The sequence below is a fragment of the Lynx canadensis genome, chromosome F1, assembly GCF_007474595.2.
Source record: "Lynx canadensis isolate LIC74 chromosome F1, mLynCan4.pri.v2, whole genome shotgun sequence".
NCBI lineage: Eukaryota > Metazoa > Chordata > Mammalia > Carnivora > Felidae > Lynx > Lynx canadensis.
In genome coordinates this window covers 64,207,545-64,223,042 of record NC_044319.2, presented here as the reverse complement: position 1 = coordinate 64,223,042, position 15,498 = coordinate 64,207,545, and the positions used below count along the sequence as shown (strand labels likewise).

Sequence of the window (15,498 nt, the reverse complement as noted above, 5' to 3'; positions counted from 1 at the left end):
TCCAAACAACTACAAATTTATTTTCTAACATACAGAATTTTGGAACAAAGGGGTACCTCCTTTAAAGTCTGAGAGCAGCATAAAAACTCCACATACAGCTTAAACCTGAACTTCTTAATGGTTATTTTTAAGCGGAAGAAAAGGCTCCAAAAATAATATAGAGGTCCTTACAGCGACACACCCTAGCCAAAGAAAAAGTGGACTGGAGGCAACCCTCACGTGAGAGAGAACAAGTACAGACACATACCAGTGTGGCCGACGGAGCTGTGGAGACCGGGGAGGGCCCCAGAGCAGTGCTACCCAAGGTGGTTCAGAGACTTGTACTGGTCTGTGAACAGTTTTGTACCCGTCTGCAACATGATGAGTTAGAAGTTCAGAGTGTCTAGAAATGTCTTAGCGTTCTGACATTGCTGTGATGTCCAGGTGCATGATCAGTGGACTCAGCCTGCTCAAAGGGGTCTGGTCAGCTTGGGTGTGGCCAAGCCTGCGTGGTGGGTGGCACGCTGTGTGAACTGCACTTGTCACGGGCAACGGGAACACATCTGAGCGTACGAAGGACTGGGCGAAATAAAACAAAAACCCTGGCTCTTTAGCAGACAGTTTGAGAAGGACCGCTCTGTCTTCCATGAGCCCAGAACCACTCCAACAGCGCTTCCGGGACAGAGAGGAGCTGGAGGTCCGTTTGTTCATGTTCAATCAAAATGAAAACAAATGGCTTGGGAACAAAACTAAACTGGACTAGAGCATCTGTCTGGATTCCTGGAGTAAGCCCTGACTAGGACAGCAGGACTGAAAATCGGTAAAAGAGAACTGCCAGTACAGCAGGTACATGGTTCAGGGACAGGGTCTTTTTGTCCTTCCCTCCTCCTCTCTATCCTCGTCCGGTGTTTGGACGGAGCTGGTAGAGACTTTTGGCCATTCAGGCCCTGTGACCACCATCATGAGTCTGCCTCCGCTTTTCCCACCTCCTACACAACAGAGGAGTCAGATTCAGACTGGGGCTTTCATATTCTGATGCGGTCCAGTACCTAGACCTTCCCAAACAGCTTGAGGCTCAATCCCCCATCCACAGAATGTGTGGAATCGTCTTAAGGGTAAGAAAGCTTAACCCCTGGAAAGTGGCACGTTCGGAGCGCAAAGTGACTCAGAGGCTGAGTGTCACCTGCCCTGTGCATTATCTTCTGAGTGCTGAGACAGGAGAGCCAGCTGGTCTGACCAGAGTATCCACCAACACATGGCAGCCAAGGTCCATAGATGCAGTGGTTCCCAAAGAGAAGGGCAAGATCAACTCAAAATAACAATGATAATAGAAATAATTTTAAAAACGTTAGTAATATATTGCTAACAATAATAAAAATGTGAAACCTTAGGATACAACACCAACTGAAGGGCTTCCCAGATTGGAACACCCAGAGGCAATGAGGCAAGATGGCCGTCCAGCGTCCTTGGCCAACCGAGGGGCAGCCTCAGCTGGGGAAGGGGGCGGTGGTAGAACCAGCACTGCAATGGTATGAACTGGTCTGCAAACATTCCTCACGCTGCAGCTTACAGAAGCCGAGGAAGATCAGAGAAAGCCCTGAACGAAAAACAGGCCACACTCCTCAATCAGAATATTTATTAGTCAAGAGAAAGGACCCGAGCTGCACCCCACTCCCGTTCCCAAGTCACCTGCTTAATCAAGGGACAGGATTCAGAGAAATCAGAGGTCTCAAATAAGCCAGAACACATCTGGGGAAGAACGGTCTTTCATTTCCTAGACCTGACACTGTAATTATGTATGTTTTCCAGGGAGGAGGCCAATCAGAGTAGTGGATGGCCCTTCCATGTCACAGCTTGGGTGCAGAGAAGGGCTGGGATAAACAGGTATTTAAAAAGAGAGAAGAGGAGGAGAGGCAGGGGGCACAGGAAGGTCAAGGGCTGGGTTCACCCAGATCACACAGCGTCATACAAAGACCCAAGCTGGTGACTTGAGTTCTCAAACTACACCAGGGACCTGGAGGCTCAGCACCTGGCGAGAGGAGAATCCCAGGGCTTCTCTTTCAACCCTACTGTGATCAGAGGCAAAAGCCCCTACTTCCTTTCCCTCCACGGAATTCCCAACGGTCTGTCTGAAGGCAAGAGGACACGGTGACAGACCGAGAGCCCCAGCCCAGGCTGAATTTCTCCCCATTCATTTCCAAAGGCTCTTCCCAAAAGAACTAGAGAAATACGGAGCCCCAGGACTCTGTCTCTGCTCCCCAGTCCGAGAGAGGGAGTAGAGACAAGGCACAAAGACCCTGGATGTAAAAGTGAACATCAGTGTGGCCATATATAACATTAGTTGGGAGGGGGAAGAAGGGCATGCCCCCAAAGGGATGCTTTCCTTCACCTGGTAGGTAGCTGGGCCTTTGCTAGCAGCAGAAACCACAATGGATAGGGTTCACAGAAACGGCCCGCACAATAGGCCTTATTACCAGAAAGACAGAGTAAAAGCCTCAGCTGGTATGGCACAATCTCAGCTGGGATGACAGAGGGCAGTGGGCAGACTGCTCTTGCAGACGACACTCCTGCCTCGGCTCCCAGTGGTTCTGCTGACTCCAGATGTTCCCCATGGCTGGGAATCAGGGCCGAACGCGTGTTGTGTTTCACATGATCAGACACTGTTCACCATTGGCACCTGGTGGGCCTGACAGATTGAGGGCATCCAGGTCAAAGTTGAGGCCAGGAGGCTGGAGAAGAGACGGAGGGACTGAGATTACTGCTCTTACCTCAAGCGACAGCTTTTGAAGGTGCGTCCCCAGTGGCCACAGCGATCACCTCAAGTGGAATCATTCGAGACTACAGAATTCCAGAAACTTGGGCTCAGGTTCAAATCTAAGAGAAGATATACTCACCATCTCCCCAGCCAGCTCTTTTGGAGGATGGCCCAAATCCTGTAGCTGGAAAGTAAGAGGAACTTGAGAAGCAGAGAATCCCACGAAACGGCAGTCCGAAAGAAGTATCTGAGCCACTGTCTCTCTCCTTTCTCCTGGGGACCAGGCTACGTGGCCTCTCTCGTGCTCCCTCCTCCACCTGGGTTTGGCAGTGTGGCCTTCTTCCCAGAAACCCGCTCCACCGAACACACACCCAGCAGCACCCGGGGGCAGGTGGCAAGAGGAGGCCTCACCTGCTGCATGAGATCCAGCACCATCTCAAAACGAGCCTTCTGAGTGGCCTCGCTGTCTGTGGGGGTCTCGGCCTCAAACTGCTCACATATCTTGCCCATGACACTATGTTGTTCCTGATATTTTTCAAACTGCTCTGGAGGAAGAGACCCCCGGTGACTCTGCAACCATTCTGGATACTAAGGAAAGGGAGAACGGGTGCAGAAGAATTAATGGACAGTGGATAGGAAGGGCAATAAAATCTGAAAAGCAAGAAAATCCGAAGGGGGAGGGGACATAAGGGAAGTCAAAGCTAAAGACGTCAGCAGCACTGACTCCAACCACGTCACCTGGCTGTGCCAGCATTTACAGTTCCCAGAGGACGGCACACTTCTTCTGTGAAGAGCCAGACAGTAAATATTTTAGCCTTTATGGGCCATGTGTGATCTCTCTCTGTCACATGTTCTTTCCTTTGTCTGTTCTGATTTTACAACCTTTATAAATGTCAAGAACCACTCTTCGCTTGACAGTTGGATTTGGTGCACCCGGACCCCAGTCTGCTGCCTCCTGGTCTCCACTGTCCACTTCACTCTTGACCGCATGTTGCACCGTGTCGTTGAAAAGCTTCTGTTCCTGTATTTTGTTTCTTTAGTGAAACCGTAAGCTCTTTGACAGCAAGGACCATCTTTTACACTATCTTAAATTGTTTATAGCATAAAGCCAGTAAATCATCGTCAGAGAAACGACTGGTAAGAAATACAAGAAAGGGTTGATCAGACAACAGCCTCGAACCAGTTTACAGAAAACCAGAGCTGAAGAGCCTCCCCTTCTGCCCTAAGCATCTTCAGTGTGGTACGTTTATTCCCAAAGACACAGCTCCTCCCCGCTCTCCTGTTCCAAATAAACAAAGGAGAAAAGAGCAGACAGACTGTGCACTCGAGTTACTCCCGCTCTGTAGGCTCGAGGCAGACAAGGTTGCCCACAGGGTCGTCGACACAGTGGAAAATGAGGAGGAAAGGCAGAAACAGAAGTTCACAAACCTTTTCTGTAATCTCCTTCAGTGATGGGTACAACACGTCCTTGGACAGTAGGTTCTGCATGATACTCTGCATGATGGGGAGGATGTTCCCTTCCCCATCGCCTTCTTCCATGCCCAGCCCTTCCATGGCCTTGGTCAGTTCCTCCTCTGACATGCCTGAGTTCTAGAAAGGACAGGAGAGAGGTGAGCAAATACAGATGGTCCGACTTAAGACCGCTTTTCAGTTTTAGATGGTGTGAAGAGGATGTACATTCAGGAGAAACTGTACTTCAAATTTTCAATTTGGATCCTTGACCGGGGCTGGCGATATGCAGATGATACTCCCTCGAGATGCCACGGTGGCCGTGGCTCCCAGGCAGTCACGTGATCACCAGGATCAACAACTGATGACATTGACAACCACTCTGTCCCCACGTAGCCGTTCTGTTTTCTACTTTCAGTACAGCATTCACTAAATTACACGGGATACTCAACACTTTACTAGGAAATAGGCTTGGTGTTGGGTGATTTTGCAGACCCACAGGCTAACGTAAGTGTTCTAAACACACTCAAGGTAGGTGCGGCTAAGCTGCGATGTTTGGAAGGGTAGGTGTATTAAGTGCATTTTCAACTTGTGGTATTTCCAACTTATGATGGATTGGCCAGGATGTAACCCCATCGTAAGTTGAAGACAGTGCCTTCTTGGGATGCTTAGCACCCTTTCAAGTGGGAAAGAACTATTTAAACTTGCCAGCAGCAAAAGAGTGTGGCAGGGACAGACTTCAGATGCTACCTGAGAGAGTCTGTCTTTTTGCTGATGTGTCTGACGGGCTCTCGTGGCCCCTGCCCCTTCCCCTCACCTGAAGATCAGTGGCATTTTTGGCGAGTCCACTTAGTGTCTCCTTCAGGCAAGATGTAAATTCTTGTTGGGAGGTTGCATCACTGCCTAGGAAAGATCGAGAAAGGCCAAGACTTTTGGACTTTTACTGTCTGCTTCCCCAGACTGCGCTGGTTATCAGCTTGGATACGCAGCATTTACTGGTGAGTCACTAGCACTCCAAACCTCTGAATCCTCCGTGGTCACCTTCATAGTCACTTTCACAGATCTACTCGAACCGGGTGTCACTTTGCTCTCCACGAAGACACCCACAACACTATGACCTTTAAAATGGTCAGTTTTCAGTAATCTTTTCTGTGACTTTTCAGCCTCGCCCCCTCGCATGACGCAGTGTCCCCGTCCCTCCTCCCATCTCCTGGCCCCACCCGATGGCCGTGATATGCTGAGTGCTGTCAGCTTGACTAAGACTGCTCTCTGTGCGCAACAAACACTGTGGAGGTCTGCTCAGGGGTCTCCAGCCCCCCAGGGCCGCCTCCTCACCCACTCTCCCGGCAGCCTCTGAGAGCTTTTGGAACTGCTCCACCAGATGGGGCTCTTCCTCAGCCAACTCCTTCATGGCCTTCTCGAATTCTGCAGTGGCTTGGGAAGCCAGCTCGCTGTCGAACAGTTCTTGGAAAAACTTCTCTTGGGAGGCGAAGAGGGCATCCTGCAGCGAAGGGGGGGGGGGCAAAATGCATCTCTTACTTGGCCCCCACCGACAGAAGCCACAGGCAGGGGCTCTGGGAAATGCAGTGCTGCCCTCCTGCCCACCTCCACTGGACATTCTAACTACCTCTTTTCAGGAGGACAGTAAGAAAGGCACCGGGCCACTGAGGGAAGGGTATAGGGTGGCATTCCCAACCCAACCTTTTAAATCTGCCTTCTCTTCGAAGCACTTCCTCAAGATCCCACCACTCCATCCTCAGGGTCAGGCCAGGCCCCCTCCCCCCAATCCACTCCAGCCCACAAGGTCCTGCCCCACCTCTGCTTGCAGGTGCTTGCCCACACACCCCCCCCCACCCTCCCTTAAGAGGGTGGAATTTATACTTTGGCAGTGTCTCCTGGCGATCTCTTCTGGGGCCCCGAAGCATCAGGGGCCGTGGTGGTAGGAGGGGGTGCTGGGGAGGGTTTGGCCTTATCGAAATCATCAAGAGCACCTTCAGAGACAAGAGACATAGTGTGTGTGTTGGGGACGGATGAGGATTCAAGGCTTGGTGGGGGGGGCGGGGTAAGTTCTGGGCACAGCATTAAGAGGACAGTCTTTCAAAGTGCCATCTCCTGGGGCGCCTGGGTGGCGCAGTCGGTTAAGCGTCCGACTTCAGCCAGGTCACGATCTCGCGGTCCGTGAGTTCGAGCCCCGCGTCGGGCTCTGGGCTGATGGCTCAGAGCCTGGAGCCTGTTTCGGATTCTGTGTCTCCCTCTCTCTCTGCCCCCTCCCCCATTCATGCTCTGTCTCTCTCTGTCCCAAAAATAAATAAACATTGAAAAAAAAAATTAAAAAAAAAAAAAAAAACAAAACAAAACAAAGTGCTATCTCCCTTTTAAGTGTCCCTCTCCTGGCCCACCCCTCAATAAGCTGCCCACTTCCCTCTTCATTACCCACTTTATTGGGATCAAAGAGGAAGAAATCCCTAAAGGTGGAAGAGGCATCTCTCTCATAGCAGGAAAGAGAGACTTAAACGCCCTGCAAAGACATCTCCATCTACGCAGTGACTTCCTTGCCACATTCTACCGATTCCCCAGAAATCCCACACAAATATCCAACAAGAGCAGAGAACACAGGTGTCCTTAAACTCCTGAACTCACTCTGGAGCCCTCGAGGGCGTAATTTTTGGCAAGAATGCAAAAGCCACAAGACGTTCCACCCCGCTTCCCGTGGGTCCTGGTACTCGCACAAACTGAGGGATAGCACGTGACAGTCCCTGGGGGACATTGAACTCTCTTCTCCTAATGCCGGGTTCAGCCCTCCCTAGGCAAAGTTCCTAGAGCTTCCTCTGGCCTCATCTCCGCAGATAACTATGTGCCAATCCACAGAGTCACCTGGCACTCCTCACAAGTTTCTGTTCATCCTTCTGCCTGCCCACATCTCTGTGACTGGGCAAGAGACAAAACATATTCACCTCTGCTCTAAAAACCTGAGTCCTCACCACCAATCCGCTTGCTGGGCTTAGCGGGAGGACAGTGGCTCCACTGTGGGCAAGAAACCAACAGAAGAGCGGAGGGCGGGGAAGAAAAGAATATCCAGCCTCTTTCAGGAGGATGAGCTGTCTCCCCCTAAAGCCCTCTCCCCCTCAGTTTTTCAGAGTAATGGAAGGGAGTCGGCTTGAGCTGTCTGACACGGCGAAAGTACTGGAATGGGGCTCGGGGAGGGAAAGGTGAAAGGCTTGGCGAGAGGAAAAAAGGGGGGAGAGGGCAGCGCACAGAAGGCCGCGCCAAGGGCTGGTCGACCCTTAACGCGAGCAGTCGGTTCGCAGCCCACCAAAGACCGAAAACTACCGCTGGCGGGAAGGAAGTTAGGTTAACAAGAACTTGCTCACCGAAACCTAGGGGAGTTCGGTGCCGGATCGTGAAACACCGTCCGGCGGGCTACTGCTTCCCCTCCGGCAGGGAGATCAACGGTCTGAGACGCTCTGGGGCCCAACGTGGGCTCCCGAGCTCCCGCCGCGGAGGAAGGAGAGGGTGACCCAAAGATTTTCTTCGGAGTCACAGGCAGACCCTCTGCCCCCGGCCAACCTTTGGAAAGCCTCTCCCGCTCCGCCCCCAATATCTCGGGCGCAGTCTGCCCCGGAATGAGCCCTTACAACCGCCCACCGTCGGGCCTTCCCCTTTACGAGTTCTTACTTTCCAGAAGCTCTTCCAATTCCCGGTCCGCGTCGGCCCCAGCACCACAAGCCTCCTCAGCGGCGGCCATCTTGCTACCTCCGGCTTGCCGTAGGAGGCGGAGCTTCGCGGCGTCCGTGCCTCGGCCCCGCCCTCGCGCCCCTCCCCTTGTCCTCGTGCAACCAGTAGTAGTGCAGGCCGGGCCGGAGCCGCCATTTTTAAAGGGACAGGAAGCTCTGTGGGTTGGGTTTTATTTTTTTTCTTTCTCGCCAGGAACCGTTGAACTAACGGAGTGGAACTCACTGTGAAATTCTACCAGGTTACTGATTAGCCCGGTTTCCTTTATTTCAGCTTCTCGCGTTATCCAGAGAAGAGACTCTTTCATTATATGCTTCTCAACACTTAGCACTTTCTGACATTCTATTGATTTTACTTCCTTGTTTACACTGGCCCCCCAGGCACTGCGTGGAATTTGAACACCCAGCGGGCGAGGACTGCCATCCGTGGTCTTCACTGCTGTAAGCTCAGCTCCTAGGCGAGGGCCTACCCCCGCTGGCTCTCACTGGCCACTCGCAGCCCTCCCGGACCCTGATGAGGCACACTTCTCCGCGGGATCCGGCGGCTGTCTCTCCTATTCTCCGACAGGGTTGCCAGAATGAAGGACACAGGACTAGGAGCTTAGTTAGAGCACAGGGTGCGTTGGAGCAATTCAGGCAGAAAAAGCAAGTCTGGAACCTCGGACTGAGCCAGAGGACCATTCATCGTGGTAGCCATAGACCTACCTCCCCCGAACCATCCCCTTTTCTCCATATAGAACCCAACTTCTAATCCAGTGAAGCGGGGGGAGGCTCGGTAAAAGACAACTCCAGACACCCCTTCCCTCCTCTGGGATGGTTCTCCTCTTCAGATGGGTCAGAACTGCCTCCCACGCAAATCTGTGTTAGCATTTAGAGCGCATCCACTGTTGTGCAGGATCCTGTGCGGGGCACAACCCAGGAGAGTGACACAGATGGGACCAGCCCCTGCTGTAAAAGAGCTGCCTGAGGATTAGGGTGGAGGTAGGATGAGACTGAGAGGTACACACACAGGATGGTACAAGGCAAATGTCTTAAAAGAAGGGTCAAGCGCTATAAAGCTTAAAAGGGAGAAATCACATCGGAGTGAAGTCACTTAGGGGCGCTGGGGTGGCTCAGCCGTTTGAGCGTCTGAGTTTGGCCCAGTTTGGCTCACAGTTCATGAGTTCAAGCCCCAGCATGGGACTCCTGCCGTCAGCGGCAGAGTCCCCTCTTTCTGCCCCTCCCCCACTCACGTTTTCTCTCAAAAGTAAACATTAAAAACAAAACTAAACTAAATGAAGTCACTTCATGGCTTCCGTCCTTAGCTTCCTAACCGCACACCTGAGTACCGTGTCGAGTACCAGATTAGGTACTCTTTCCGGCACAGATAGGGCACAGGGTTTTTAAATCATACCTGTGCAAACCGTACTGTATTCTTCCAGACACAAGTGGTGAGTGAAGAGAAAGCATTCTGAACTAAAAGTCAGGAGACTTAAGTCCCAGTCCCAATTCCGTAACTAAGTACTTTTTTTTTTTTTTTAACATTTATTTATTTTTGAGACGGAGAAAGACAGAGAATGAACGGGGGCGGGTCAGAGAGAGGGAGACACAGAATCCGAAACAGTCTCCAGGCTCTGAGCTGTCAGCACAGAGCCTGACGCGGGGCTTGAACTCACGGACCCCGCGATCATGACCTGAGCCGAAGTCGGCTTAACCGACTGAGCCACCCAGGCGCCCCCATAACTAAGTACTTTTGTTCAAAACCCTTTATCACTCTAGGCCTCAGATTAAAGTTCTTTTCAATTCTAAACTTCTATAACCTAATCCTTCTCTGATTAACCGCTTTCTCCCCAACACCTGTTGTTCCAGGCTTTCTCATTTAACTCCAACCCACTTACATGTATGTCTCTAATAGGACTATAGTTATATCAAGCACATATTACAGGTATTTCGCCTGCCTTTATACTACTATGTTAATATAAACATGTTAATAAGAAAAATACTGGAGGTAAAAAAAAAAAAAAATACTGCAGGTAACTGGAGAGAACTGTGACGGAGTTGAAACATGATTTGTCCTTTGCATCATCTCTTAAACTTGCTTCTGCTTTTCTATTCTTACTAGTGTGATACTCCTAGCACCTCCTTTCCATATTTATTCACCTCCTGCCTAATGTATAGTGAAAGCTGTTGCCAAACCTTATTTTACAGCATTTTTAAAATGTTTATTTTTGAGAGAGAAACAGAGAGTGGGGAAGGGACAGAGAGAGGGGGAGACACGGAGTCCAAAGCAGGCTCCAGGCTCTGAGATATCAGCCCAACGTGGGGTTCGAACCCACAAACCGTGAGATCACGACCTGAGCTGAAGTCGGATGCTTAACCAACTGAGCCACCCAGGCACCCCTGAAATGGAGTTTAAAATGAAAAGTACAAACTGTAATCAAAAACACAGCATGCCAATCTACCCAATGTAGTCTAGCACACGACAAGCAAAACCCTGTATTACCAATGTAACCGCTGCAATATGTGTATTACCTGTAAAACGTCTAGAACAGCGAGAAGTACCTGGTAGGTGCTCAGTAAGTACTGGCTATAACTAGCAAAAGGGGAAAGGTTGCTGTCAGTAACGGAACAGGGGAGCTACTTGCTATGTTCTCACAGTTTAATGTATCCTATGAAAAAAATGTATTTTTTAAAAAGACAGTGGGTGTTTATTACTTTTGTAATTAAAAAAAAGATATCGGGGTGCCTGGGTGGCTCAGTCCGTTGAGCGTCCAACTTCGGCTCAGGTCACAACCTCACGGTTTGTGGGTTCAAGCCCCGGGTCGGGCTCTGCACTGACAACGTGGAACCTGGAGCCTACTTCAGATTCTCTGACTCACTCTCTCTAAGTAAAAAAAAAGAAGAAGAAAAAAAAGACATCTGCTTTGGTGGGGCAGCTACATAAAGTAGGAACATGAGAGTGTCCAGGAAACAAACGGAGCCACAAAACTATCATAGAAATTTACTTTATTAAGTGTGAGAAACAAACACAAGAACAATGGCTATAAAGAACAAACCAATGAAAAGTGATGTGCATTCTTGGGAAACCAGTTTCTTCTCAGACTTTTGAGTTCCTGGGTACACACAGGGTACCTGCCTGGGAGTTTACATGCCCAAGGAAAACGGCGTGGGGGGGGGGGGATGGCTAAGAGTTTGCTATGGCTGAGTAAAAGTTACGGCCTTATTTATCACATCCAGCTTCCATCCAAAAGAAAGATACAAAGGTGGTGGGGAGGGAAAAGATAAACACTGAAGGAATGCAGTAGGCAAAGTTTCATCATGGAATTTTCATCTGTTCCTTGAGCGATCTAAGCTGGGAAGGAGATCACCACAACTGTAGTCACCTTGACAAGACGACAGAGAGGTCAAGACATTTTGATTAACCATAGAAGAGGAGAAAGGGACATTAAGTTTTAGGGCAGGACAGCTCAATGTCAATAATTTGAAGGGCAGCTGAGGAAGAAAGAAGTTAGGATATAGAGATTGGTTCTCTAGAGGAAAATACGGTGTTTGACCCTGCATGCACCAGAGGGAGCCTCAGCGGAACTGCAGAGGACTGATCCTTAAACCAATGACATCTTTGCCAATCTCTGTCACCTGTGGAAAAGGAAACAGGGAAAAATTAGGGAATCTGTGAGGGTGCACAGCCCAGAAAGCTTACTCCCTCCACTCCTCAGTGAGTACAGCAGAGTATGTGGTTAAGATCTGTTACTGCTCAGTAAACAGCAGTGGGGAGAAGCTCTAATTTTCTTTAGTATCACTGTCTCAAGGAGCCAGAGGCAAAAACGGAAGAAAAAAAGAACTAACACGCTTCTATTTTCTCTTTCTTTCCTCTTCCCTCCATATCCTGGATGTCTTTCTAGAGGACAGTACTTACTGTAGTGACCTTGCAGACTTGACCCTTGAACTCAGGGGAATAGCAGGCCCCACTGAGTGGACATTTCTCCACTGGCTTCCCACGGTAGATGGGCCGGTAAGACGCAGCACAGATGTCAAAGGGGTTGTGCATGTCGTAGCTGAGCTGGCAGGCGTCTGTGGGGTTCTTCTCACACGCAGACAGAATTTTGCGGGTCTAAGGGAGGGAAGGAGTATTTTATTTAAGAGGACTGAAAGCTGCATGTCACAACTCACCACGGTTCAGTAATTTCCTTGACTCGAGATGCCACTGTACCGAGTGAACAAGTATGTCCTTTTGTACAGGACACACGTGAAGGCGTCACGACAATCACCACTCCTGTTGCATCAGGATCTCCCCTTCTCAGTATCAGTGGTTCCACGGATCTAGACCCACAGTCCTCCACCAAGCCTGGAGATGATCAGAGCCAGGACTCAAAGGGTTAAAATTGGCTTCCACCGCCCAGGAGGAATGCCTTCAGAGACCCCAAGTAACGGGACCTGTGCGCGGAGGTTAGCAGTGGTGGGAACGGGTAGCAGAGCTCAGGGACGGGAAGGCGGAGCTCTTCTAGGTGGCAGGTCACTCTACACCTGTGCCTTGTCTGAAGGAGTTACGAGTTCGCCTTCCAAGAACAAAAGGAGGCACCCTTGCCACTAAGTAAAGAGAAGACGGCGTTCGGTTGCCTCCTTCTGTTGAATGTTGTTATTCAGTGCTTTGTTTTAGAGGCAAAGGCCTTGGCTTCTACTCCCTCCGTGTGAGAGCCGGTCTGGTCCCTTTATGTCTGAGGAAGGAGCTCCCATCTACCTGTTGAGCCACCTCTGGCTTGGGCCCAAGTTCCAACAGGCGCCGAGCAAAGGTGGCAGCTGTCTTAAAGTTCTTGAGCTTGAAGAAGAGGTTGAGGGCCGTGCGCAGCACCAGGATCATGTGAACAGGCTGCAGGTTGGAGTGGGTGAAATAGGCTGCCATCTGGTGGACAGAGAGGGGGACACATGCCAGGCTGATGGTACAGCAGACACAGGTCATTTCTAAGCTGCGGCACACGCATTAAACACAACACAAAGCAAACAAAAACGGGGCTGACTACACGGCATTGCGATCTTCTGCTCCCGGGGTGTGAAGGACTGATGGAATGAAGAAGCGTAGAAAAATACACCCTCTCCTCAGAGAGGTAGGCCCAAACTTCTCTTACTCCCCAGACTGAAATGTGGGTTTGGACTTTAAGAATTCAGGCCTAATGGAGGGTGAAGGGGCGGACCTCTCTGCACCGTGCAGAAGCCCAGAGAGATCGTACCTCACAGATGCGCTTCTGCTGTTCCAGAGTCTCTTTGGGAAGCTTCTTTCTTTCTATCTCCATGGACAGGCCCACAATGTACTCACGGCAAATGGTGATAAGCTGCTGGGCCTTGAGAGAGGGGCAAAGCAAGGTCACGGCACAGAGGCAAGACCGTGCGGGTGCCCGGGACTAGGATGGGCTACCCCCTCCTACCTCCGCAATCTCCTGCTTATTGTCCACGACGAGGAGGGGCACACTGAGTAAAATGGAACGGAACTTTTCCACGGCCTCCTCGAACTTGCCAACTGTGGTGAGCTGGTAGCACAGCTGTAGCCGCTGAATGAGGTCATTGAGCCTCAGGCCCACGGCTGGCACGCCATTCTTCAGCCCCGCATCCTTCCTGGAAGTTTGGAAAAGGAAGAAGAAAAAGGGATAACCCGGAATCCACTAGACTCCAAGGGGAAACAGGTGGGGGAACTGGACGCAGATGTAGAAACCAAACCTCACAGAGTGTCGAGCCCAAGTTCCCTCCTACTAGGAAACCTCCCCTCTGGGACGACCATTAACTGTCCCTCAGGCTATCATCTGAAATATCCACCCCACGCTGGAAGACACGGAAGCCAGGAGCAAGGGGCCTTACCAATTGCGATTAGGGTAGCCATACAAGGAGGGCAGGCAGGGCAGAGCCTGATAGGTGGTGCGGCCTCGGGCATAGGTCTGTAGGAACAGTTGCTTGTAGGGGCCAAACTGGGTCACCCCCACCTGGTCGTGAAGGAGCTAGAATACAAGAGGAAAGAAATATAAAAATTGTGACCTTGCCACTGCAAAACTCGCTAACCTTGGGCAAGGTATTTAACTTCTCTGTACTTGTTTCCTCATCAGTAAATTATACTTAATTATAGAACCTACCTCGTTTAGTAATACCTATAAAGCATTCAGGATAGCGCCTGACACACAGTATGTCAATGTTAGCGGTTGTTGCATTTGTAGTTACTGCTGTTGCTATCGTAACATATGTAACATATCGTAACATACATGCTCCTGAGGGCCCGCTAACTTACTGATGTGAGCCAGAAAGCAGACTATAAATGGGTGGGAGATGGCTGGAAAGATCCACCCGGTAGAAGAAGGCCTTAGGAGGCTACCTTCCCTAGGCAAGACCGGGGTTTCCACGATAAATCCACGCCTCTGCCCTCGTGCATAGGTTAATTTCCATTTGGTTAAGAGGAGCCAACCGCCTCCCTGGGGACCCCGGGCGACAAACACTCCGCAAGAGCCAACGTTACTCTTAAGACTTACCCGCATGGCTGTTTCAAAAGAGCCTGCCAGGATGTGATCGACTGGAAGCTGAGAGTTATTGCACCAGATCTAACAAGAAACAGAAAACCCAAGCCAACTGAAACACAGCCCCTTCTCTTCCCAAACTACCCTCCCCTGTACCTAGAGCAGAAGAGCAGCCACGTTCTTTACGCACGAGTCCAGCAGAGCCAGCTCAGAAACGTGCATGCCCGCAGGGTTGCGCTTCCCTGCTCACCTGGGTTGGGCTGGTTCCCTTGGTGGGAGGCACAAAGAACCCGTCGTCAGCACCCCCGGCTGCCCCAGGGGGTACATCCTAAGAGAAAAAACATCAGTCATTCATAAGCTATTCAAGCAGTTTGTTCTGATAAGTCTAAACACCGTCCTTGACCTTGCTCCCAGCCTCGACCGGGGAGGAAGGGGTGGGGGGCGCTTGTGGGAGAAGACCCTCAAAACAGGGGCAGCTTCACCAGTAACAAAACGATAAACCAAAAGCTCCAATTCAGACGACAAAGCTTGCTGCCTTTTCATAAGCTGCTGTTGCTGCAGCCTGACCGGCTGATGGGAGATAAGCATCAGGTCAGGAGGGTCTACACCCCCTCCCTTCTGGGGGCCTCGGGACGGGTGGGGGGCAGTATGGCCACCGGCTTTCACAGGGAGACCCAGAGGGAGCCTCCCCGGGGCGAGAACCCCACACACCAGCTCAGGAGGGAGCTCCAGGTCCTCTTCCACATCCCAGCCGCCTCCTTCTTCCTGTCCCCTGCCAAGAGCGTCATCCCCCAGGCCATCCGTAGCCTCCACAAACCCATCTGTAAGGAAAATCCAGGCTCAAAGCGGATTTGCAGTGACGGAATTTTAGCATCAAGAAAGCCCAAAGCTGGGATCCTTGTCGGTTCCACGGTCTGGAAGCCTGCAGAACTGCCCCATGCCCCAGGCCCCACCCGTCCCCCCACCCCAGGCCACCCATCCCGCCAGGAGACCCCCAGAAGAACTCTCACCTTCATCCAGCTGCAGCTCCGCATCCTCTCCCCAGCCTTCGGTACCAACGGTGTCAATGTCAATATCAGCAGCCAGGGCTCCTCCCTTGCCTACAGACAGAAGA

At 51.0% G+C, this 15,498-nt stretch overlaps 2 protein-coding genes across 3 annotated transcripts in view; both read right to left on the bottom strand.

Annotated features, from left to right (window-relative positions):
- PEX19 (peroxisomal biogenesis factor 19) lies at positions 1 to 7,954 on the bottom strand. Its single transcript, XM_030302597.1, has 8 exons — positions 7,859 to 7,954; positions 6,065 to 6,174; positions 5,519 to 5,684; positions 5,001 to 5,086; positions 4,163 to 4,324; positions 3,146 to 3,322; positions 2,874 to 2,918; positions 1 to 2,708 (listed from the first exon to the last, which is right to left on the bottom strand). Exons 1-8 carry the CDS (start codon positions 7,926 to 7,928, stop codon positions 2,625 to 2,627), a joined length of 900 nt encoding a protein of 299 aa, XP_030158457.1. The 5' UTR covers positions 7,929 to 7,954; the 3' UTR covers positions 1 to 2,624.
- Positions 7,955 to 10,882: 2,928 nt separating this feature from the next.
- Positions 10,883 to 15,498, bottom strand: part of COPA (COPI coat complex subunit alpha) — a 45,477-nt gene continuing 40,861 nt past the window's right edge. Inside the window, exons 24-34 of one of the 2 annotated variants that reach the window (XM_030303405.1) lie at positions 15,395 to 15,484; positions 15,096 to 15,205; positions 14,635 to 14,712; positions 14,400 to 14,468; positions 13,741 to 13,877; positions 13,314 to 13,500; positions 13,119 to 13,229; positions 12,632 to 12,793; positions 11,810 to 12,004; positions 11,459 to 11,529; positions 10,883 to 11,276 (exon numbers count right to left, since the gene is read on the bottom strand). In XM_030303405.1, coding sequence (XP_030159265.1) covers positions 11,470 to 11,529; positions 11,810 to 12,004; positions 12,632 to 12,793; positions 13,119 to 13,229; positions 13,314 to 13,500; positions 13,741 to 13,877; positions 14,400 to 14,468; positions 14,635 to 14,712; positions 15,096 to 15,205; positions 15,395 to 15,484 — 1,199 coding nt within the window. In that variant the 3' untranslated portion in view covers positions 10,883 to 11,276; positions 11,459 to 11,469. Of the gene's footprint in view, positions 11,530 to 11,809; positions 12,005 to 12,631; positions 12,794 to 13,118; positions 13,230 to 13,313; positions 13,501 to 13,740; positions 13,878 to 14,399; positions 14,469 to 14,634; positions 14,713 to 15,095; positions 15,206 to 15,394; positions 15,485 to 15,498 lie in introns of both variants that reach the window. The other variant, XM_030303404.2, reaches the window with a different exon arrangement.